Source organism: Eulemur rufifrons, chromosome 29, assembly GCF_041146395.1.
Source record: "Eulemur rufifrons isolate Redbay chromosome 29, OSU_ERuf_1, whole genome shotgun sequence".
Taxonomy (NCBI): domain Eukaryota; kingdom Metazoa; phylum Chordata; class Mammalia; order Primates; family Lemuridae; genus Eulemur; species Eulemur rufifrons.
This window is the reverse complement of record NC_091011.1, coordinates 89995013-90019748: the sequence shown is the minus strand read 5'-3', so window position 1 is coordinate 90019748 and position 24736 is coordinate 89995013. Positions and strand designations below refer to the sequence as shown.

The 24736-nt window shown below is 47.4% G+C and overlaps 2 protein-coding genes across 3 annotated transcripts in view; both read right to left on the bottom strand.

Annotated features, from left to right (window-relative positions):
- LOC138377042 (M1-specific T cell receptor beta chain-like) overlaps positions 1 to 24535 on the bottom strand; it is a 39329-nt gene extending 14794 nt beyond the window's left edge. Inside the window, exons 1-3 of the mRNA XM_069461692.1 lie at positions 24487 to 24535; positions 24052 to 24330; positions 11025 to 11031 (exon numbers count right to left, since the gene is read on the bottom strand). Of these exons, the coding sequence (XP_069317793.1) occupies positions 11025 to 11031; positions 24052 to 24330; positions 24487 to 24535 (335 nt within the window). The remainder of the gene's footprint in view (positions 1 to 11024; positions 11032 to 24051; positions 24331 to 24486) is intronic.
- LOC138377043 (anionic trypsin) lies at positions 5600 to 9036 on the bottom strand. Of its 2 annotated transcripts, XM_069461693.1 has the most exons (6): positions 8988 to 9036; positions 7821 to 7980; positions 7424 to 7465; positions 6517 to 6770; positions 6007 to 6143; positions 5600 to 5808 (listed from the first exon to the last, which is right to left on the bottom strand). In XM_069461693.1, the coding sequence occupies exons 1-6, from the start codon at positions 9025 to 9027 to the stop codon at positions 5656 to 5658; spliced, it is 786 nt and encodes a 261-aa protein (XP_069317794.1). In that variant the 5' UTR covers positions 9028 to 9036; the 3' UTR covers positions 5600 to 5655. The 2 variants fall into 2 exon arrangements, with proteins under 2 accessions (XP_069317794.1, XP_069317795.1); XM_069461694.1 differs by lacking the exon at positions 7424 to 7465.
- Positions 24536 to 24736: the final 201 nt, after the last annotated feature.

Genomic DNA, 24736 nt, shown 5'->3' with positions numbered 1-24736 from the left:
AGTCATTGCACAGAACATTTTGAGCTTTTCACTTTTGGGACCGCAGAGCATGGCAGAGTCCACCCAGAGAGTCCCAGGCTCCTTTCTCAGAGGATGCCCCATACAGATGCTCCCTCTCTGAGGGTTCCTCAAAGATGTGAGCCTGGAGAGGAGGGCAGCATCCCAGAACCTGTGACTCCTTCCATTGAGACCTCTGGCTTCTTCCTGAGTCTTCTGTAGAGCTGGTCACCTCCTCTGCACCTTCCCACTGACCTTGTCCCTGAGTCTGTTACTTGTGAGTCCTCCAAGTCATTCTTCTTACGTCTGGCTCTCTCTGCCTGGGAAGCTTTGGTTCTGATCTGGGCTTGTCCTTGGCCTAACCTGTGGTCCGGGGTGAGGGAGGCATCTGAACCAAACCACACTTGGGCTTGGGACCCAGGAGAAAAGTAGAGGGAATGGGGGCGTTGTTGGGACAGGCAGAAAGGTTTTTGTAAAGGTTTCCCGTGGAGTTGAATCACCGTGGCCCCCCTGTCCCCACAATGTTACAGCTTTGTACAAAAAGGGCCCCTCCCATGGGCCCGCCTCCCAAGGCTGGAAGAAACCACCAGAGCAGCTGGTCTTTTGAGGGTAGTGGAGGATGGCGCAGGGAGGTGGGGGGTGGACGTCACCGCTTATCGTGCAAGGTGGTGGTGTGGGGTACAGACCAGGCTCAGGGTTCCCTCCTTACCCCCATGCCCTGTCTTCAGGGCGTTCTGACTCCTCAGAGCTGGGTGTTTTTGTAAGGCTGTCTGCTGAGGGGCCTGGTCTCCCCAGTATCCGCCCCCTCCAAGCTGTCGTCATAGTGGGGAGCCTCCCTGTCCGGAAGCCACAGCCCCCTGTCTGCCCTGGCCCTGCCCCACGGCTGTGCATCACCTTCCCTCTGAGAACGAGACCCTCAGTACCTAAACTCTGTCTCTAGGCCAACTCTGAGCCTCCGGGTCGGTCAGCTGGGGTCTGGAGTCCTCTGGAGGTTTGACCATGAGCTACGGAGAGTGGAGGCTTGGCTGCCTTTCCAGGAAGGGGTGTGGGGGAGGGAAGACCACCTGTGTCGTCAGCTCTCCTGACCTCTCCTTTTGGCCTCAGAAATCAGAGCAGGTAAAGGGAGTTGGGGAAATGGATGGAGGCTGGATCAGTAGAGAAAGTCTGAAAAACATTCAGATATAACCACGAGGCCACAGATTCACGGTCACAGTCTTTGGTGTCTCTTTCCTGAAGAGTAGAGAGATTCTAAGTTGTTGGTGGATAGTTTATTTTCCTTGCACAAGATGACCCTGACATTCCAGCTGTACTTGAGTGGCCTAGATACCATTTCACCAGGTGGTGCCTCCTTTCATTGCCTTTTAAGCTATGACTTTAAGTCCAGAAGAAGAAAAAAAGACAAACAAACTTGACTACATGATACAGACACATTTGCATGGTAAAATATAAACAGAATCAAAAGATAAATGACAACCTGGGAAAACTATTTGCAATTCTCACCATAAGGGCTAACCTCCCCAATATATGATGAACTAGAACTCAGTAAGAAAATAATACAGCAGTTCAATAAAAATGGACAAAGACCAAATGGGTCAGAGAAAAAGAAATACAAATGGTGTTTAACTATCAGGAACAACAACAACAAAAAACCCTCACAATGGTAAAACAAAATAAGACTACATCAAAATACTACTTTTCACTAATTTGATGGACAAAATTGAGTTTTGGACTATCATTCTACTAGCTAGTTTGTGGCAAAATAAGCACTTCACACCTGGATCACTGGTAGGAGAGCAAGATGATGTTTATGGAGAGAAATTTGGATGTATCTATAAAGAGTATAAATGCATTTGCTCTTTCATCCAGAAATCCCACCTATGAAAAGTTATCCTGTACATATTCTTTCATACAAATAAAAAATGTGTGCAAAATATTTGCATCATTTAGAATGGCAAAAAAAAAAAAAAAAAAAAAAACCCATAGGAAAAAGCACAAGTGCCCATCAGTAAGGGACTGAAAAATGTACTGTGATATGTTCACACGATGGAATAATATTCCATGCTAAAAAGGAATGAAGATGTTTTTTATTTCTGTGGAAAGCCCTCCAAGATGCATTACTGACTGGAAAACAGCAAGCTGCAAAATAGCATAACAGTATGCTACCTTTAGTCTAACAAAGCAGGGGAAATAAGGATTATACTTTTGTTTAGTTGATTCTTCATGCCAAAGCCTTAAAGGATGCAAAAGAAACTGATAAAAGTGATGACCTATTAAGGATGTGTGAAATAGACAGAGACAGAGTGGAAGTCAAAGTTACATTTCTCAATGTCAACTTTATTGGGTTGTTTCCATTTTGGGGCCATATATCCATATTATCTATATAAAAATCTAACTTTAATAAAATTTAAAAATAAAAGTAAAACAACACAATATTGCTTTAAATAATATTTGAAAATATATCTGCTACCTATAAAAAAGCTACTTGTTTGATTTACAAAGCCATTATTTTTTCCAAAGAATATCAGTTGATGTAAAAAGCTATTTCATGGTCCTGAATTTGCTCAGTGGAGCTCCAACTACTTACGAAGCTTGTGAAAAATGCAGATTTCTGAGCAGTCCTTGTGATGAATTGAGTTAAAGTCTCTAGGATTGGGCTTAATAATTTATATTTAAATAACCAGACAGAATTCTTCTGGGCATTTCTGTCACAGTGCCAGAGCTGGGGTATAGAGCTTGTCCCTGACTAGAACGGGGCAGGGATAAGCCCCGGAGAACATCAGAGAGCTGTCTGGGGGTGCCACGAGCTGGGTGCCAGGGAATGGCCCTTAGAATTTAGGGAAAAAAGGAAAGAGGGGACTGTTTAATAGTGACAGACCTCACCATACTCTACCAAATGCCCGAATGAGAGGTCGATGGCTTTCATCCGCTGGAAGGTGGAAAGGCCTCTTCTTTGTTACCTGTCCTCGTTGGGGCACGGAGTTTATTTTGATTTATTTCCGCATGTTTTTCTGTCTTATTCACCCCTTTTGCCTATCAACAATTTACCCTCTAAGTTAGTTTCCTTTTAATGACCTAGCTGGGGGCCTTCGCCCAGATGGCCTTACCAGTAATAACACCTGTTGGTCTTGGCATCATAGTTTCTCTTAATCCTGACGGAGTGTGTCCCAGTTTTGCTATGCCCAAGTGCGCCTGCAGCATGTTTTTCCACTTAAAGGGGCGTAGACCCATCAGGCAGGTATCAAGTTGGCGTCATTCACCAGATTGGCAGCAGGGGGCAGCCTTTCCTTACTTTTTGGACCCACATCTCTGCAAACTGAGTTTGGCCACTTGAGGGGGCGAGAAGAACGTGCAGAGGCTGGAGGGGTGCGCGGGGGAAGCGGGGTTACCCCTGCGCCTTTCTCAAGGTGTGCGTTGGGGAGACACGCAAATAACATTATACACACGTGCAATTCTTGAAAGCTTTGCTGTATGTTAACAGACTCATTTCAACCTAGATTTTTTCTCACAATGTTCTCAGTGGAGGAACTGAAACCTGAAGAGGCTGAAATGAGTGGCCCAGTGGTGACGAGGAAGAGCTGAAACCTCCACCCAAGACTCCTTCCTTAGTTCTGGGGCTCTGGCAGGTGCCACCACACCCTGCCGGGTCCCCCTGGGTCCTCCCCGCTCAGCGAAGCCCACCTCCTGGAGCCCACTGCCCGGTTCCCACCTGCGCTATGGCTAAGAGATGGGGGCGGTCACTAAGCCTCCTAAAGGCTCAGTCCCCTCATCTGTAAAATGAGAATAAATGATACGAATAAACCCACCTAATGGGGTCGCTGTGAGAAGTAAATGAGATAGCACACCTGTGAAGGTTTGTCATGGTGCCCAGCTGGGGATGGTGGAAACGTTAGTTACTGTTATTCTCACAGAAATACCGGCCCGGGGATATCTCCACCACATTGGTTCTCAAGTCTCAGCCTGCACCAGAATGACCTGGAAGATTTGTTAAAATGCAGGTTGCTGGGCCCCAACCCAGACTTTCTGACTCAGTAGGTGTGGGGGTAGCATTTGCATTTCTCCTGAATTCCCAGGTGATTCTGGTACTGCTGGTCCACTCATTGAGAACCATTCTTCTGGAAGGTTCTTTCTTTTCTCAGTCCGTTTCCCTCCACTCCCACTTCACATTTTGTCCCTTCCATCCCTAGGTGCTTATTATATTCCAGGCTTTGTTTAATCACTGGAGATACCGGGGTGAGGAAGGCAAGGTTTCTTCCCCACAGGAGCTGACAGTGGAGTGACACGAGGGACACAGCCATTGCTCCCACGTGGCAGGAGCAGGACTGTGACTGAAGCAGGCGGGGGCAGAGGAGGACTCCTGACTCAGACCCCAGAGCCAGCGGGGCCAGCACAGGGATGCAGGGAGGAGGAGGAGACCGGAAAGACTTTTCTGAAGAGGGTGAAGGGGAGGTTGGGAAGGGCGTCCAGTCCGAGGGAGCCCCAGTGTCCAAGGACAGAGGCCTGGGGTGCCGGGCTTGCTGGGTGGCCCACCAGGACCCCGGACAGTGGAGGGGAGTGGCACAGGAGAGGGGTAGGGAGGTCCCAGGCCGGACGTGTGGGCAGGGGCAGAGCAAGGAGAATCCTGCGTTTCCCTAGAAGCTTGGATTCCACTGTGAGCGCCGTGGGAGTCGGGAAGCTTTGCAGCCATGCTGTGTGCCAGGCAGCCTTCGGGAGGAGCCCCTCCTGAGGCGTGGGGTGGGGGGACTGAGGCTGGTGACAGTGGGCTAGAGAGATGTCGAAGATGAGAGCTGACGGACTCATCGCTCTCAGAGCACAGTTGTGGCAGGACGTGAGACAGGGTAGAGAGACAGGGCTTTGGAGCTGGGCACGGAGGAGTCAAACCTCAGGTGGGCCATCTGCTGGGTGTGGCACGCGGGTAAACTCACAAGCTGCTCCGAACCTGCTTTCTTATCTGCGCCTCTGGAGTAATAACCACCCGAGTGGGGAGAGAAACTGAGTGTGGAAATGTCTGCAAGGCTCTAGGGACGGTGTATGCGTATTGGTATTATTACATGGGATGAACGTCTCTCAGAAGCATGAGAGATGGAGACCCAGGGATTTCTCTTTCCCCTCCAGACACCTGAGCACATCGTTGGGCAGCAGGGCCAGAGGGGCCTTCTCGAAGCAGGTCGTCTGCGCCAGGGGGAGCACAGCTGAGCTAGCAAGGGCAGCGTGGAAGGGGCACGGGAGAAGCCAGGCCCAGCAGCGCTGGGCTTCCCTGGTCTGTGCATCGCGTGGGCAAGGGTGGCAGTGAGGTCTCGCACACCGGAGCTGATGTGTGCACGCATTAGCACATCCAAGACCCACAGAAGTACCAAGGTCAGGAAACCTCTACGACACCAACTTTCTGAGATGTATTTGTCTCTAGAAAACAGCCCCTTGCCCCCTGCTTGTCATTATATTTCGGATTCCGTCTCTTTGTATGCTGCTAATGCAGTGTACCACGGACAGGTTTTGGGAGTGAGAGATGAGCAGAGCCCCCCGAGGGGCACAGCCCTGTCTCACCTCGGATGGAGGGTGTTTCCCAGAGTGAGGGAGCTGGAGGGAACAGGCACAGACACTGGCAGTGAGCACAAAGTCACGTCTTTATTGGTACCGTGACCACGGAGGGACTGGGGAGCTTTAGCTGTTGGCAGCTATGGTGTCCTGAATCCAGTCCACGTAGTTGCACACCTTGGTGTAGACTCCAGGCCTGTTCTTCTGGGCACAGCCGTAGCCCCAGGAGACGATTCCCTGGAGCGCTCCGTTGCAGACCACAGGGCCACCAGAGTCACCCTGGGGGGAAGGAGAGACAAGGTGTATGAAGAGGGAGACAAGGAGGAATACAGCTACGCTTACTCTGAACCTGTTCCCGTTGGTTGTGTGGCTCCACACCCTTGTCTGTGTGGCCCATTCTCTGTTCTTACTAAGGAGACAACGCGAAGCCCAAACGAGCCTTCCTCCCTTCCTCGGGGTGCAAAGGGGTCAAATCACCTGGCAGGAATCCTTGCCGCCCTCCAGGAAGCCGGCGCAGATCATGTTGCTGGTGATCTCCCCGGGGTAGGAGGCCTCACACTCGGCGTCGCTCAGCAGGGGTGCGTCCAGGCACTGCAGCAGGTCCGGGTAGTTGGCTTGGAGGAGCAGGAAGAGACCAGGAAGAAGGAATGTAAGTCAGGCCAGAATGGGGGACAGCTACCTAGTGCTGAACCCTGAGGGCTGCCACAGGAGAGGACCCCAGGAACGTAAGCCCCAGTTCCCAGAACGATCGCTGCTGAGCCCTCCCCAGATGTGATCCCAGCAAGGTCTCTATTTGCCCTCTCTTGACTCTAGGAGCCACCTCCTGGAGACGCTGCGTCTCTCTGGCACTCGGTACAGAGCCTTGTGCGCGGTGGACACTAGAAATGTATTTGCAGCCTGGAGGCAAAAGGGTTCAAGTTCAGGGGCATGCTTGGTTCTGGAACATGTGGGGACAGAGGGAGGTGCGGGGCGAAGGGTTCCACTCACAGCCGGAGCTCAGGGTGTTGCCCCAGCCGGAGATGAGGCACTCGGTGCCCGCGGCAGCACAGGCGCTGGGCAGGGAGATGGTGGACACCCGGGAATTGATGACGGCGGCCGAGGACAGCTTGATCAGCATGATGTCATTGTCCAGGGTCTGGGAATTGTATTTGGGGTGGCGGATGACCTTGGCCGAGTTGATGAACTGTTCGTTCCCCTCCAGGACTTCAATGTTGTACTCTCCCAGCCTCACTTGGATGCGGCTGCAGGGAGGGGAGGCACAGTGAGTCCTTCTCTCCGCAGCCTGCAGCACCCACCCGCTCTCCCCAGGGTTCTCAAGCCTCCTGCCCACGGCCACTCTGGAGGCCTGGGGTGGGGTGTGCGGCCGTAGCTCAAGGGACAGCGCGTCAATGCAGGTGTGAGACCCAGGACCTCTCTGCGTCAGAGGCGGGCGGTGGGGGAGTGGGGTGAGTGAAGGGATCCAGTTGGGGGCTGCCCTCAACCTGTGTTCCCGCCTCCTGTCCCACACCGCCTTGGGCACCCAGCGCCGTGGGCACAGAAGGGCCACTTGAAGCTTCCCAGGCATTCTTCATCCTCCATGCCCCTGCTCGCCACACACTGATTTCTACTCCCTTCCTTCTTGGCCTGGCGAGCGCCACCATTCTGCACAATCGAATCCAGTGGGCCCCCAAGTGTGGCCCCCGGCCCTGCAGTACCAGTGTCACCTGAGAACTTGTCAGAAATGCAAATTGTTGGTCCCTCCCCAGACCTCCTGCATCAGTACCTTGAGGATGGGACCTCAAGCCCTGCGGGTGGCTCTGACGCACACTCGGGCTTGAGAACCCTGGGTGCGGTAATGATTCTCAGCTCTGTCTACACTGTAGAATTACCAGAGGTAGAGAGTTTAAAGACGCACCCATATTCACAGCCTCTTCCTGAAAATTCTGAGTGAATTGTCCTGGGATGAGACCCAAGCATGAGCTTTTTTTCTTTTCTTTCCTAGCTGTTTCTTATGTAGTTTTTAATGTGCAGCCAGCCAGCAAGAGGTGCTTTTCCAGTGGCCCCTACCCACCCCCCCGCCTCTGATAATCCCTCTCTGCTCTTGTGACCCACGGCCCTTGCTGTTGCGTGGGTGTGTGTGGGCGTGCGAGGCCTCCTGGAGGGCCCCTCTTCACCCTGGGCTGTGGCTCGTCAGCTGCTGCCATCGGCTTCTCTTCTCCATCACCGTCCCCTTATCTTCCCCGACCTCAGCGGCCCCCGCACGGTGAGGGGGCCTGGGCTGCGGGCTTCGTGGCCAGGTGCCCAGCACTTACGACTTGTAGCAGTGAGCCGCGGACACCACCCACTGGCTGCTGATGAGGGAGCCTCCACAGAAGTGGTAGCCGGAGTTCAGGGACACCTGGTAGGGGACAGAATTCTCCTCGCAGGTGTAGCCCCCGACGATCTTGTCATCGTCATCAATGGGGACAGCAACTGGAGTGGAGACAGGGAGGGAGAAGCCAAATTAGCAGGATGTTGGGGCTGGAACCCTCAGCCCTGTGCCTGGATCATGCTAACTAGGGTTCCTCAGCAGGGACGGTGATGCCAGGCAAGGGGGGGGCACAGCCTTTCCCAGGGGGTGTCACAGGAGGTGGCTGCCCCGGTCTCTGCATGTCTGTAGGGCACCCCCTAGGGGCTCGGCCCTCTCCTGGGGGCATCAGGCTGAGGACAGAGGAATGCCCTCATGATGCTCTCCATGGGACAGGAGTTGGCGTGTGGTGTCTCATCACTGGTCTGCTCCCCATGGCTGCCTGAGCCCCAGGTTGTCAGGACGGTTTGGCCTGGCTAGGAAAGCCTGGCTGCACCCAGCCTCCCCACAGCTCAGTTCAGTGAGGCCAGAGTGCCAGGCAGCCCCCAGGCCCACTTAGGCAGGACACAGGTAGGCATTGTCACTGGCCGATGCAACAGTGATTCTTAACCTTGGCTGCACACCTGGAAATGTTAAAATCACCTGGGAAGCTTAAAGACTCAATATGCAGGCTGCACCCATACAAATGAAGTCGGAAGTTTTAGGGGTAAGTCTCTGGCATGAGTAGTTTTCCAACCTCCCCAGGTGCATTTGAGATTAAGAGCAGCTGTGCAGCTCTAGTGGCGCTACCCCAGCTACCCCAGAGCTGTCCGACGCAGCCTTGGGCCTGCAGCTTCCTCTCACGGCAGCTCCACCTGGTGTCCCTCACCAGCTTCCACCACAGCCGCCGTGGATGAAGGATGGCGGTGGGGGTAGAACTGGGGAGGAGGTGAGAGGTGGGAGTGGATTCGGGGAGGAGGTGAGAGAGCTGAGGCTTAAAGAGAGCCCAGCGCAGACCAGACGGGAAGGAGAGGTGGTGCCGGGCTGGGGGCTAGAGCATCAGAGCACAGGTGAAACAGGAGGCAGCAAGAACGGTGGGGCACGTGTCTGCCAGGGAGGGCGGGCGTGGCCCGAGGCCAGGCGTGGGACTCACCAGCGGTGCCCACAAAGGCGAGGATCAGAAGTGCGTTCATGGTGGTGGAAGTGATGGAGCAGGTGGTGGAGCGCCCGTCTTTATACCTCCGGCAGAGGCAGCGGAGGTGCATGGGAGGCGGAGGGCTGCCGCTCCTCCCAGCACAAACACACCTGCAGCTTTCCCCTTCCCAGGCTGTTGCATCAGTTCTGCTGTGTTTGCCCACGCTGTGGATTTGCGCCTGGCAGGAGATAAGGAAACTTGCCTTCTGAGGGCAGGGAGGGAGCCCCACTGATTCCTGGAAGGATGCTGGCATGGGGAGACAGGGGAAGCCAAGTGGCACAGCTGGGTCTTCTTAGGCAGAGGAGATGGGGTTAGGAGGAGGGAGAATGGCCTGCGTTTCAGAAATCCTCTGGCCTGTTGGCAATGTGTTTAACTTACTTTAAGGAAGGGCTGGCACTGGCAGCAGGCTTGGCTTCTCAGTGTCCTGGAGCCCCGTGAGAGGAAGGGTGTCTGTCCGAGGCTCTTGCCTCTGAGCATGAAGACCCTTCTCTCCAGGCTAAACCACTGGGCAGGAAGGTCAAATCCAAGGCTTTGGCGCCCAGAATTCTAACACCAGCAGGTGATGAGAAGGAGATGCAGCATTCCTTGGGAACCTGGGCTTTCAGCTGGCTCCTTCCTACCGAAGCCTGTGGATGAGGAGTGTTTCAAAGGAGCAGGGGTGAGGGTTAGGTTGGCGCTTACCCAACACATTTGGAAGATGGGAGACCAGTGTCACATTTCTCCTCTTCCTCGATGTCGGGGCATTTGTGTCTCTCATGTATGTCCTGTTATGGGTTCTTCTTAAGCAGCCTCAATCTGCGCTCAAGGTGATGAAAGCTGCCCCCACCTGCTAGGGGCTGACAGCCTGTACTAGAATTATGTGCCCCAGATCAGACATCAGAATGAGTCTGGACAGTGGTACATCCGGGTTAGGATTAGACAATCAGCACTAGGTAGAGAGATGAGCATGTGGCGAAGGGGTCGCATATTGGGTTTAATAATCAAGACATGGGGGGTGGGTCTGGAATTTTCTATTTTAGATACGGTGAGATTATGCTGGGCTCAGTACAGAGTGAATCTTCCCAGAAAGGATCTCCATTTGGAACCTGCCGTGGCCAGCAAGACACAGCCCTGTAATTCACTGAGGCACAACCTGGCCGGAGGGGTGTAGAGAGGGAGGTGCTGTCTGCGCTTGTGTCTAACGTGAGCCAGTTGGAAGAGCTTTCGTATGAGGATGCTTCTCCTCCTCTGCAATGCTCAGCTCAGGCCCGGTGAGGGGCAGGAGTGGGCAGAGCTCACGTCTGAATTCTCTGAAAGGAGGAATGTTCTGGAGATGGTGAACACAGTGAGAAAAGCCCGTAAATTGGGAGGTGGAATTGGAGACAGCAGGTGGGCTAGAGCGAGGCAGTACATGGAAACTAGAGTGAACGGGGGAAATGCCAAAGCGTGGTTCCTGGGTCTGGGAGGGCACCTCTCTGCTCCAGTTCCTGTTGTGGCTGCCACGCCGGCTTCTCCGCAGCCAGAAGGCCCACCACTCAGAGCTCCCACCTCTCCACCCTGCACCCCTCTAATTTCTGATGTGCTCGTGCTTAACTGGGAATCCGGTTCTATTTGTACAGTGCACGGCAGATTTTCAAGAGCTTTTATGCAAGCAACAGTGGTCCACGGCTTTTCCTTAGTGCCGAGTTTCACAGTTGAACTTTTCACAAACCTGCTAATTGTGAGGTGTGCAGAACATTATTCTCACTTCCAGAGGAAGAGACTTAGGCTCAGAAAGATTCTGTCTTGCCCAAGAATGCAGATGTAAAAATGACACAGCTGACCTCAAGGCCACTCGAAGACACGGAGAGCACTGGGAAATGTGGGAGTTGCCACAGGAGGCATCTAAATGAATTTATCAAGGGTCAAGGGTTTATCGAGGGTCAAGCCTGAGGTCCCCAGAGGGCAAAGTGTACATCTAGATCCCTCCTGGCACTTTTCTTTCTACAGGAATGGAAGATTGAATTGATCCTGCACCTGGCGCCTGTCTCACAGCCTTGCCCTGCTGTGGCCCCAGAGCCATCCACGCCGTGACCGACACACCTCTCTGCTCACAGGTAACGCAGAGTCCAAGCTAGCCAGGTTGGGGAGCACTGAGAGGGGGACTTTTCTTCTGATGTCACTAAACATGCTGTTTTGTTTTGTCCCTTTGTTGTGGGGTCACCACAGATCTCCTGTCTTGGAGGATAAGGAGAAACTCTTGCTCTGGCACCTCTAGGTAACAGCATACTGGACAGGTGCACCCAGGGAGCTGATCCTTGGCAGACGATGGGAAATCATTTTGGAAATGTCTACAAGGAAACTCCCAAGAACGTGAGAGTTTTCTGTATCTAAAGCTCGAAGACTAGCTTCTTCTGATACTTTGCACTCCTGCTTAAAATAAACTGTCACATCCACAACATAGTCTGAGGTCAGCCTTCTTCCAAGTAGCAGGGCTGGCCTTACAGGCAGAGGAGACAGCCGAGGTAGAGACTGTCACCTCACACCTCGGCTTGCGTGTGCAGGACGGGCTCAGATCCAGCTGCCCAAATGTCGTTTGGATGTCTGTGCCGGTCCTGGGACTGTCCGTCCTGAGCTCTGATTCCTTTGCTGCTACATCCTCCTGATCCTCCTGGCTCATGTTTACTGCTGAGCAGATCAGACCACTGTCCCTTGATGACGGTAATGGTGACTAGTTTCTGTGTGCTCACTGCACACCGAACATTGTGTGAGTCTTTCATGGCCCCTTTTTGTTTTTCATTTTGTCATCACAACCACCTGCAAAGCTGCCCATTTGACAGATCAAATGGGTAGGTTGTGCAGATGGGCTTTAAGCAGAGCAGGCCGACTCCAGCGCCTGCGTTCTCTGTCGTAGGGTGTTCTGCTTCCCGCCCTCTTCCTTGGGCCTTGGCGCAGCCTCATTGAGGCGGCAGGCGGCAGATGCTGTCTTCTCCTTTTTACAGAGGAGGAATCTAAAGCTCAGAGGTTAAGTGACATCTCCAGGGTCACTTGGCTAAGGCATGCAGAGGTGGCACAGAACCTGTCCTATTCAAACCAAGTTCATTGCCCTTCATGTTGGTATGTAGTAGAGTTTTCTAGACCTCCCAGTAGTCTGAAAAGCATATTTTTGTCAGATTCTAAATCACTGTTTTCTTTTTGTTTTTTAAACACTTTCCCCTAGTCCAGCTGGATCAGGTCTACTCCCTCAGTCCTCCGTGGGTCCCAGGATCCTTCACCATTCTCCAGCCAGACTGTCAGATTCCAGGCTGTCTCCCCCAACTCTCCCAGCTCCTTTCCTTGTCTATTATTTTTTTCTAAGCTACATATCTCCCCCATGGCCCAATTTCTCTTTATCCAATAGGGAATTGTTTGCTTAAATATCTCATCCCGGGAATCCCTGAATCTGGGTGGTGGAGGGAGTGCTCGGAAGGGAGTGCTCTGTGTTTGCTCTGGAGGAAAATTTGAATCGTGAGGCAGGTGTGGGGCATGACGTGGTCAAGGCGATCAGCTTTACTTTGAAGCCATGGAAGACGTGCAAGTTTTATGTCCAGAGGGAAGTTCTGTTTGAAGATTTTATTTCTCCTTCAGGCTTCTATAGATAGATTAATGGGGAAGTCTCTATCAACTGAGGCTAAATTTAAGTTACCTAAAGACAGATCGATTGCTGTAATGTCATGGTGAGTCTCTCTGCTCACCTTTCGGCCACTCCTTGTTCCTCCCTCATTGGGCCTATTAGAACTGCTTAAGTCACTCCAAGTCCATGCACGGAGGCAGGGGACAGCAAGGATGCAGTCCTGGAGGAACACCCACGTGGGCTGTTGTTACTGTAACATCTGTGACTTGTTCCATGGTACTCAGTTTGAAAAATGATGTGTGCATCTGTTTTTTTAAATCATACTAGATCTGGACTGAGACCCACAAGCCAGGTCTGGTGACGTGTCCAGTCCACTGGGCTCCCCACACTCTCATTTGACTTGTAGAAAGTCTAGACTGTGTCATCCACTTGGAAGGTGGCCAACTGCTGAGCTATTTTCTCCAGGTCAGCATGGCCAGGAGGATCTTCAAAGGGCTCCCAAGGCTCGGAACAGAGCACTCAGTCCCACAGGCACGGACATAACTCCAACATGGGGACCTTCCACCTCAGGGCCACCACGTTGAGCAGGTTCTGGGCTTTGCCTCTCTGGAATCTGCAGCATCTGTGCTGTTTCCCAGCCTTGGGGAAGGCAGCAGAGGGAGGCTGGCACACATCATTGTGTGCCTTTCTACTCAAATACAAGGTTTATTCAATTGTCAAGCTTGAAATGTTTGTTCCTTCCTATCAGAATAATCTAATCAATTTCTTTACAGGCTTAGATAGCCTAAATTCAAATGCCTGGGAAGAGTTTCATCCAGGGAAGTCCACTACTGCTTGACACATTTTTATCTTCTAAATCACATTTATTTGCCCAATAAATATTTACTGAATTCTTGTGATATCCAGGAGTTCTTCTAGGCTGTAAGGAAACAGTAATGAAGATGATAGAAAAGACCCTTGCTTTCAAGGCATTTATTTGTCCGTGTGTGTCCATGCACAGGTGGGGAGGTGTAGAGACGGGAGACAGAGAATAACTGATGTGTGTGCACATATATATACACACACTTTATTTCAGACAGTGGTGATTTGGTGTTATTAAAATAGGGTCAAGTGATAACATGGGGTGATTGCTGAGGTGCTTTGTTAAACAGCGTGGTCAGGAAAGGTCTCTTTGGGGAAGTGGTATTTAAGTTAAGAGCTGAATAGGAGGAACCCGCCATGTGAAGGGAGAGTTAGGAGGACTTTCATTGTTCCTTTCTGAGTCTATAACAGAAATAAAGCAACACGCATAACCAACTGCTTTTTAAAATGAAATACCCCTAGCATCTGGACATCTCCCTTGCCATCAGTTTTGATTGTAAAAACTGGTGAGATGACAGATGGTCATACATTGAAATATTCTTACAAAAGTTAATGGAATACATACTTTTTGACATGAAATGGTATTTATGAAATATTAAGAAAATAAATTCTATGACATTATATATTGTGTGACTTAAGTTTATTAAAAATGAGTACTTTTAATTTTTCTCATTTTAATAAATTTGTATATTTTATAATGCCATGCATTTTTATGTGATTAAAATAGCTCAAAGAAAGAAAAACAATTATCATAGTAACTTTTCAGAAAGAGTAATACCTAACCTTGAGGAAAGAATTGCTACTGTAAGCTTTTTACGGTGAGAAATAAATTGAGGTAGTAACTACATTAATTGCATGTTTTGTCTCTGCCAGGCACAGTGCTATGTGCTTTACGTAGATGATTTCATCTCATTATTATAACAAATCCCCATTTATAAAATCTCATTATTATCCTTATTTTCTATATGAGAAATTAAGGCATAGAGAAATTGTGTAACTTGTTGAAGTTTACACCTAGTGATAAAGGAGAAGAACCAAGCTTTAAACTCAGGTCTGTCTCTTGACAGAGTTCAAGTTCTTACCTGCAGTGCTTTACTGCTTTTAAGTAGACAATTTTGCTGGAATATAGGAATGTGCTCCATAATCCAAGGCTCTACTGCAGGCGAATTTGTTGATTTCTTAGGGTTATGGGAACATAAGGCAGGAAGTTAAACGGTAACACGGGACCCATTAGCTACAACAGGTCCACGTGACTTCTGTGGCCTAGTCATTCAGTGTGTATGGACACTGAAGATGATCCATTGGATATTGTGCAGGACCAGGAACTAGATGGGAGTCACTCCTTTGCGAAGCCAGGATACAGGAAGAGCTACACACCTGGTGAAAAGACAAACTAGAAAAATAATCCCAGAAGCAGTTAACAAGGAACATTATTTATCTTGGCCTTGGCCTTGGGTGGAGGATTTAAAAAAAATTCCTGTGAATATTCATGATCACTGAGCAATCAGACCACTGGGGGTTGGGATAGACACTGTAAGAAGATACACACTGAGAATTATAAAATACAATGAGGTTAGGTCTATAGCACCACAATTGCTTGACAGAGGGAAACATAAATGTTTCCTGGAAAAACTACCTTTAGTTAAGGATTTAAAGAATTCTCAAAGATGAATTCACTATATCATATTACATAATGCACAGGGAAACAAGCCACCCTGAGTGAGAGTCAGCAGACAACTACCAAGAAAACCAGATGCAAAGAGGCATCAAATGTTGGCATTATCAGATAAAAATTTCAAATACACGTTTGATATCCTTAAAGAAATAAAATAATTAAAAATACACAAGGAGTAAGATGGTTTCAAAAATGGCCATATTTGTAAAAGATCCAAGTGGATTTCCTAGAAATGAAAATTAATATAATTTAAATAAAGTCAGTTGAAAGGTTAAATTAGATGCTTATTGGAGCTAAGATGTGAATTAGAAAACTGCACAGCAGTTTTAAAGGAATTAACCTGAATGAACCACAGAAAGGCAAAAAGAGGAAGAATATGACTGAACAGGTACAGATTAGATGATAGTGTGAAAGTTGGACATAGGCTAGATCTATATTTCAGGTCATCTCTCGTTCTATAAAATGTGGACAACCAGATTTACAGATTGAAGTTCTGAAATTCTGAAAGGATTTCCTTTCACCACTACTTTTCAGAACCATACTTGTACTAGACTGCAACGATCATTCCAGAATAAAATGCAGACCCATCCAGAAAATAGGCCTATGTTTTTCAACTGGAAACACAAAATTCCCATGAAACCTTGGATATGGTAAGGGTGGAAACGTAGGAGTGGGTACCATGAGACTTTGAGACTTGCTCTTGAAATTGAATTGTGCCTTCTTCCAGCTGTGTTTGAGTCTGGTCTTGATTATACATTTCCCGTCTAATAACAGAATGCTCTGTGCATGTCCAGCCTTACAGTTTTGCAGATCAGCTAACACCAGGTTCTGAATGCCATGATGAGGTATTCAGTAGAGAGCCAGAAGCAGCTTCTCAAAGGAATAACAGTTGTTAGCAGGTAGAAGAGAGTATGGCTTGGCACCCAAACTCTACATGTGCCTGTGGGACAGTTCTCCAGGCAGCCTTTGGCAAACCCAGTCCCCCCACCCACCTTTTTCACTTACAGTTTTTAAGAGTAACTGTAGCATGTGCCAGGAATACAATATCCTGAGATCAAGAGGAACTGGCCAGGACAGCTTGGGCTCTGTTCCAGTCCCTCCTAGGAACAGGATGTCATGTTGCTCCTGGGTTATGAAACCCAGGGTGGGCTGCTCTCTGGGGTACCTCAGCTGCAGTGCAAGTGGGCAAGCACAGGTGAGATTCCATCCACCGTGGGCAGCTTTCCGGAGCTTTGGAGGACTGGCTCTCTATGAATCCTAGGCCTCTGTTGCTCCTTGATGCCTGTCTGGAATAAACTCTCTTCATGTGACTTGTGTGTGTGAGTGTTCTGTCTCACCAGTAAAAGTGCAGCCCAAGATGCAGTGGGCTGAAGTGGTAGCCAGGGTGCAGTGAACTTGCCTTGTGCTGCCTTGTGATTCTCTTACTAGGGAATGCCAGGGGCCCCACAGGGCACCCCTATCTGCCACAGACTCTTCAAGGACAACAGAGTCTGCCTGGTCTATGGCCCAAGCAGCAGGAAGCTTTCATCACAGGCTTGTTCTGCTATACAAGAACCCTCTCCTGCACTGTCCCAGCTTTACAGATTGCACCATAAATGGAATAGAGTAGCACACTCAAATGCAGTATGTGCAACGCACAATTCAAAGTCCCAAGAGGACTAAGCATCGCACCTCTTTCTCCACAGTGGATGTATAAGGTGCAGCAGCTTCTCACTTTACAGGAGATATTCCAACATGCCCCAGACCTCTGGACGACTACAAAGCTCACCAATGTGGCAGACCCCTGAACTCTGGCAGATTTTACATTGGTCTGGCATGGCTGTGTCATACTGAGCCATCTAGAATGTCTTATAATTCCTAGTTGCTAAGAACAATCAACATGTCATCAGTGTAATGGACCAGGATGGTTTCAAGATGACTAAGGTCCTTCCAAGATACATTATGAAAGAAAATAGGCTAACCACAGCCTTGAGATAAAGGCTACTGCTGACTCTGCCACTTGAAAGCAAACTGACTTTACTGAGTATTTCTGAGCACCCTTCTGGAAGGAATTTTCCCCTCAGCTTTCCAGGAGTCACTCTTCCTGTGTGTGGATGGAACCCTCCAGCTAGTCCTACAGATTCTCTCCTCATCCCCAGTCCACCCATTCACACCCCTGCCCACCCACAAAACACACAAGCAGCTGTCTCTGCACAAGAGCTGTGGTTTCCTCCCTCTGTCTCAACCTGGCAGGATCCTCGGGCTCTTTTGAGGTTGGGGCGGGAGGAGGGAACTGAGGTTCTTGCTCAGATCTTTGATCCGTGCCCAGCACTGTGTCTCCAGCGCTGCAGAGGTATAAGCTGCTGTCTTCCGGGCTCACGTTGCTCACGGTCATGTTTGAGAATGTTAGCTGTGGGCGGCTGATGGGAAACTTGTCCTTGGCAAATCCGCTCTCGTATGTGGCCTCAGAGCCCTGGTTTGCAGTTGCCATCAGCATCAAGTTCTGTCCCGGGAGCTGACGGTACCAGAACATGAAGTTGACTTGGCTATCGACTTGACACTGGATGGTCACCGAGGTTCCACGTTGACAGATAGCCCTGCTCGGCGTTTGAGAGACGAGCACAGCAAGCACAGAGCCTAGTTCCGGAGAGATGGTGACCCGTGAGGACCGACAAGGGTGTGGTTAGACACATGCCCAGGCAGGAACATCTCTGCTTTCTTACATCAATGTCACCTCGGCTCCCAAAGGACCCCAGGGCACTGCCTCCTCTTTGTTTTGCCAACTTCTATTCTGTCAGGATCCTCTAATCCAACCTCCCACTCATCGTCTGCCTGGTGGCTTCAGACCCTCTGGAGAGAAAGTCTCCCCACCTCTCCACTCAGCATTAACATTAACCCCGGACTGCCCCCCAGACAGGGCTCCTACCTCTTCCCAGGAGAAGGAGCAGGAGAGTCCGCATCTCTAAGTGACCTCTCCCCTTAGAAAAGGAACTAAGACATCAAGCTCAAGTTCGTCTATCGTCCCCACAGCGTACTTCCTTCCCTTCCTGCTCTTCCCCACCTCTAGCAGGAGGCTGAATTTCTGCAGAATACGAAAAAGTTAGTTTGCCCCCTAGTGGAACTGTGCAGCCCTTCCCTGAGGATGGGGCTGCGCTCACAAGCTCCCCACCCCACCACCGCTGCTTGCCCACCTGTCATCACTGAGCACTACGTGTGCTACTCTTGGGGTATACGAGCAAAAATAGAGGGTGCAGTATTGACTTCAAAGAGCTAAAGGTAAAATTTTAGAATATAAAGGAACTTTATAACACACTATCAGCTTCGTGGTTGTCATAAAAGTGGAGCTAATTTTTTTTTTTTTGATCACTTACTCTGTGCTTTGCATGTATTATTTCAGTCTATTTATGGGTTAGGCTATTTAGACTACTATTGTCACTCTATTTCTACAGATTACGAAATTTTACAGATGGGACCTAGAGATCTTAAATGGACCTACCCAAGTTCACATAATCTAAGAGTAAGTGACAGTCAGGACTCAAATCCATGCCTATGCGATCCCGAAGTCCAGACGTTAGCATGAATGCTATTAAGGATTGCCTCACCTGTGCCGGCGCCTGTGCCTTGGGGAAAGTAGAATCTGGTGGGTGCCTGGGAACGACAGGCCTAACACCCTAAAGGAAACTGGGGACCTCTAGAATGACAGCTTTGCAAAGCTGACCTATCTTATGACTTTGATTCTGAGACTCCATCAATTACAAGATGCACCATTAAATATGTAATTGTTACCTTTGGGTGGTGGCTAATGCTACTACCTTAAAGGTGAACGTTGATTATAGGACTTACCCATATTTCGAAAAACTAAAACCATGAAAACAATTTATCTTATAACAGAGGAAATGTGGCACTTCAGGGATAACAATACTCCAGTAACCCTTTCATGGGGGTGTGTGTGAAGCCTCCATCTATGGGGTCTGCCATGGGCAGTGGCTCAGGATAAACCCTGCTAAGTAGGATAACTAGTAAAAGATATAGAATATTCCAATTTTTCTCAATATGTAGGTATATTTTAAAAACTTTTAGTCAAATATATCAAACTTCCTGCCAGAATAACCCCAAATCTTTTTTCATTTCATTCACCCTAAATCCTTCTGAAAATTACCAAATGATCCCTATTCTTCACAAAATTCCAAATTTTTGCTCCTTCATCAGTGTTTTCTTTGTCCAAAACAACAGGGAAGATATTCCCCTCCCTTTTCATGCTTTTCAAGCTTCAGTGGTCTCGAACTCCAGGCCTCAAGAGATCCTCCCAGGTCAGCCTCCCAAAGTGCTGGGATTACAGGTGTGAGCCACCGCACCTGGCCCGTTTTGGATATTCTAGAGTGTCAGGTACTCAGCTCAGCTGTCAGGTGCCAATTAAAGCAACATGCCAAAAATGGAAGAGTGAAGCCTTTAATCTCCTTTGATAGTATAAGCAAGAATCTAAAGCTGGAGAAAGCACCAACTCCCCATTTCATGTTTTCCGTGGAAATGGCACTGGTCAAAGGTCAGGGGGATCAGTACACACCTGGGGTCGTCTCACTGCTGATGCAGGCCTGCGAGAGGGAAGGGCTAGCAGTGGGCACCCACTGGGTGCTGAGGGAGAGTGGGGAAAAGTGTCTTCAAGGCTCTCTCCTCTGCCGCCCATTAGGAGGCCTTGGCAGAGGCGCCTGAAGATGACCTCTGCACGGGGCCTCAGATAAAGATACCTAAGAACGAAGGCTCTGAGCTAGGGATATAAATATGTATGAATGTGACCAGCCAGGGGCTCCCTGACTGTGACTCCCTTCAACGACTGCAGTGCACTGGCTGTGCACCAAGCCTGGGGCAGGCAGAACAGCCTCCCCACGGCGGCCTGCCAGGTAAAGCCTTTGTAATCACCTGTGGCCTGAAAGATCAGACACAGGCCTCTAACCTGGAGCTGGACTCCTCCTAAAGTCTTTGCATTTCCATATGCCTTTTAGAATCAGCTTTTTAATTTCTTAAAAAAAAAAAAACAGTTGAGATAATAATTGGGATTTTATTGAATCTGTAGATCAAATTGGGGAAAATACCCATTTTAACATAGTCCTCTAATCCATGGACATGATTTATATTTCCATTTTCTAAGGCTGTCTTACATTTCTTTCAGTAATGAGTTTTAGTTTACTGTATTTAAGTCTTTCATGTCTTTTGCTAGATTTAAGAATTTTATGTTTTTTTACATTGCTGTAAATTCAAGTTTTAAAATTTAGTTATCCAATTGTTTGCCATTAATGTATAAAATACAATTAATTTTTGTATGTTGAAGTTGTAACCTGTAGCCTTAATAAATTCGCTTATTAATTTTAGTAGTTATTTTATAGATTACTTTTAATATTTGAGTGTAAACAGTCCTTTCATCTCTTAAAAAGTTTTTCATCATCTTTTGTTCTTTAGCTGTTTAGTCTTTTTCTTGTTTTAATGGACCAGTGCAATGTGGAACAAAAGTGATGAGAGTGAGCATATTGACTTGTTCATGATCTTGAATATGTTTAATATTCAAGAAATAAGAATGGAAAATGTTTAATATGTCTGCTGTTAAGTTCAATGTTAGTTGGTTTCTTGCAGATACCCTTTATTAGATTGAGGAAGTCCCTTTCTCTTCTTAATTTGCTGAGTGTGTTTGTCATAAATGGGTATGGAATTTGTGGGGGTTTTTTTGTATCTGTAGGGATAATCGAATAATAATAGCTTTTTAAAAAATATGTTAGGGAAGTAAATTACATTGGTTGATTTTTGAATGTTAGACCAAACTTGCTCCTAGAATAGATTCTATTTAAGTATTTGAATATTTTTTAAATTCTATTTTGATTTTTATCTATTGGCTTTACAGCTATACTTCTTTAATTTTTTAGTGCTATTCTAGAAAATATAATATGATACATTTTAAACTATTTTCAATCTACTTACAATTAATATGGTAAAGTTTCACTTAAATTATAAGAAATTTTCAAATAAATAAATTTTCCCTACTCCCATCCTTTAAGTTATAGTTGTCATCTGTAGTGTGTCTATGTTATGTAGCCTGCAATACAATGCTGAAGTTTTTGCTTTAACTACTACTATATAGCATTACCATGTAACCCTTTGTTTGTCTAATTTTCCCATTATTGGACTGTGATTGTCTTTTCTTTTTCAGGTTACTATGTAATGATATGTATCCCATCTAAGACAGTTGACTATACATCTTCAATATATAATATGCTATAATTATAGGTCCTTCATCATATTTCCTCTTTCTTTAAAGATACTGTATGGCTTGCTTTTTAATGTTTTCATTAGTGAATAATGCCCATTCAGTGTTTCAAATTAAATAAGACAGCATCAGTTGAATAGAACGGGCACCTGTTTCTTCTACTAAAAGCTTGAGTATAAGTGATGAGCTCTTCCTCTACCTCCTACCGCCAAAGTCTGAGTGCACAGAGTCAGTTCTGAGGCCATTGACAGGGGACAAAAGAGACCTATGTTGCGTCTGAGTGTTTGTCACTGCATTTTATAGGGAATGATGGGATGAAGAAACCCCCTTGACTATTGGTTTCCCGCTATTTCTGTTTTAATGAATTTGAAATTAATTGAATAAGATCTGGCACAGATAAGAATATATTCCCCCAATTTTTCAAGCCATAAATAATTGTCTGGGTCAATTATTAATAGAATGCTGGAAGAGGAAGACCATTTGATATTAGCATTGAATTTCAAAGTCTTCAGTTAACATGTGGATTAATCCACATGTTAAGCTTATGTATAAGATGGCAACAAGAGTGATAAATGATGGTACAGTGCATCTATAGCTGGTTTAATAGTGGTTACCAAAGAATGTTATAAAGCTCCCACAATTAATACGGCTATGTTCACTTGTCCATCACTTAGGAAGATCAGATTCTGCTCACAACCCTTCATTCTTCTACTTCAAAAAGGAAAGTGTTGAAAGTTTATTATAAGAAATGCAAAATGTTTTTGATGCTGTCCGTCGCTATCCTGCCCGTACAGAAGTAAAAGGTCCAGTTTTCTGGCTATGTGGGTTACACCTTTACCCTGACAGCTGGTGTGGGAACCCATGCAGCTGAGAATGGAAATACACCCACCTTGAACTCAGTCATCTAATCATTTCAAAAACAATATAGAAACACTGGCCTCTGCCATTAACTTACCAGCTGTGTGGCTATGGGCAACTTATTTAAATTTAGGGTTTTTAAAATTTTTAATTAGGAGAAAGTAATATTTGCACGTCAGGGTTGTTGTATGTTAAAATAAACTACCTGAAATATCTCAGTGCTCTTCAGAGAATGAGAGAGAGGGAAAGAAAAGATTGCTTCCTTCTCTATCATTGTCCTTGTTTCCTGCAGGAAGAGGCCATAGCCTCTTCCCCACCATGTCCCTGCAAAGAGCTCTGATCATACTCCCATTCAACAAGAAAGAATTTATTTTTTTATATTTTTCCAAGTCACACAATTAAAAATGTTGTTTCCTTGAAGTATTTAGAGTAGAAATTTTTACCTTCAGCAAATTTTTAAATCTCTTCATATGATGTATCTTTATGGAAATAATTCATTTTCTGAATTCTTCACCATACTCTCATGGTGAACATTAATGATGTATTATGTGTCTCTAAGAGTCTATTCTGTGAACTTCCCTTAGAACACTTTTTCAATTTATCTCTAAACTCAAACCTATCCCAATCCACAATCCTTGTGACCTCTTGGGATGTCTTCTGTTACTCATTTCGATGTCTGATATTCTATCTCTGCTTATTTTCCATTTAACTCACGTGTTCTTCCTCTCTCTGTGGGCTGCGTGCAGTTCATTATCAAAGTGAGGGTGTGTTGGAGGGAGCAGGGACTCCTTCTGCCGGGGACTCAATGGAGGGGGTAGCGTCTGTGGTGGGGATGGTCCCAGACAACGCTGGGAGTGACCACAGTGCTTGAACATGTTCCCTTCTCTTGCAGTTGTGCTTCTGAGTTTGGGCAGGGCTTGCTATGAGAAATAAATAATTTGTGGGAAAACGTAGGACTCTCAGACACCCTGACAGCTCACTGAATATAAAAGTTTGTAGATATGGCATCGTGTTATTTAATTATTTTCTGTGAAGACGTGTTTTTTCTGTTCCAGAGGTTGACCTCAGCCACAAGGGCTGTGGTTCCTGCCTTTTCTCAGGGAAAGATCTTACCCTACCCCCCAGCCGGCTCTGTCGCAGAATCCTTGCAGGGTCCTTTTTCCTTCTGACAGTTCCTCTTCATTGTTTACTTTTATCCAAAATTAGCTCCACTCCTATTTCTCATACAAACTTAATCTTGAATATTGCAATACACCTCGATTTATGTTTTTCTCTGATTTTCTCCGCATAAAAATTTAGCACTGAATCGAAATGTGTTTTCATATGCCTGTTTTGTCTCGTTGATAGTTTTGCGAATTCCCTGCAGGTTGGGATTTCTAACACCTTATACATTTCTTTTGTATTTCCAAAGCAGAAAAGGCTCTGTTAATATTTAATGACAGCATAGTATGTATTTCATTCTTAAAAACAGACAGACAGACATTTTCTCCAAATGACTGTGAGTACAGTTCTAGGCTAATTCTTACCACCTCCTGCATCATAGTTTATTTCTTCCCTGATCAGAATTTTTCCAACAAAACATGATTGACCAGACAACCTGGAGAAAGATTTGTTTTTATCAGAGTCTTCCAGTTTGAGTAAAAATTCAAATTCTACAAACTTTCTCTTGAATCAGCACCCAGACAATAAAATTGCTCTCGAGAATTTTGAATGGTTAGCGCCCTCTAGTGAAATATCAGCTGAGTTAGGGTCACTTGCCTCAGACGTCTGCTCTTTTTGTGCAGAGAGGATGTGTCCGTGCAGTGCTGTGGGTAGCGGCTGGCACAGAGGTACACAGATGTCTGGCTGGTGCTGGCAGACTCCAGAACCAGGGGGAAATCCTCCTTCTTCTTCCGAGAGGCACTATAGCCCTCAGAGACATCTCCTTTTTCATCATTGTCAACATCATATGAGAAATAAATCAGCCGTAGCCCCAGACCTGGGTCTTGTCGATACCAGAACATTCTTTCATGGTCCATGTCCTGTGAACATTCCAGCAAAACCTTCTCTCCTGTCCTTTTGATCAGATGTCTTGGAGTCTGGGTTACCTTTGGATCCACGAGGCCTGTGAGAGAAGGATTAGAGGAAGTGAACAAACAGGCCACCAGGAAGCCCGAGAGGGAAAAGTCTTCTGTACAAAGCCTGGTGATCACAGGACAGGGTTTGCCACCAACTCCTCAGACCCATCAACTCTCCGCACCCCCCTACTCCCAGGACTCACCTGCTCCCAGGAGACAAAAGGCCACGCCACAAAGCAGCCTGATTCCCATGGCAGTTTTGAAGAAAGAATGAGTGTTCTTCCAGCACCAGGCTATAGGGTGACTGTCTATGATGTCACTGTCCCTGCCCACACGCAGGGTCCTTCAGCCATTGTCTAGACTAGAGAGAGTCTAGAGGTGCTAGACAGTAAAGGGCATCCCTTTTCCTCATGAGAGCATCGGTGCGTGTGTGTGTATGTGTGTGTGTGTGTC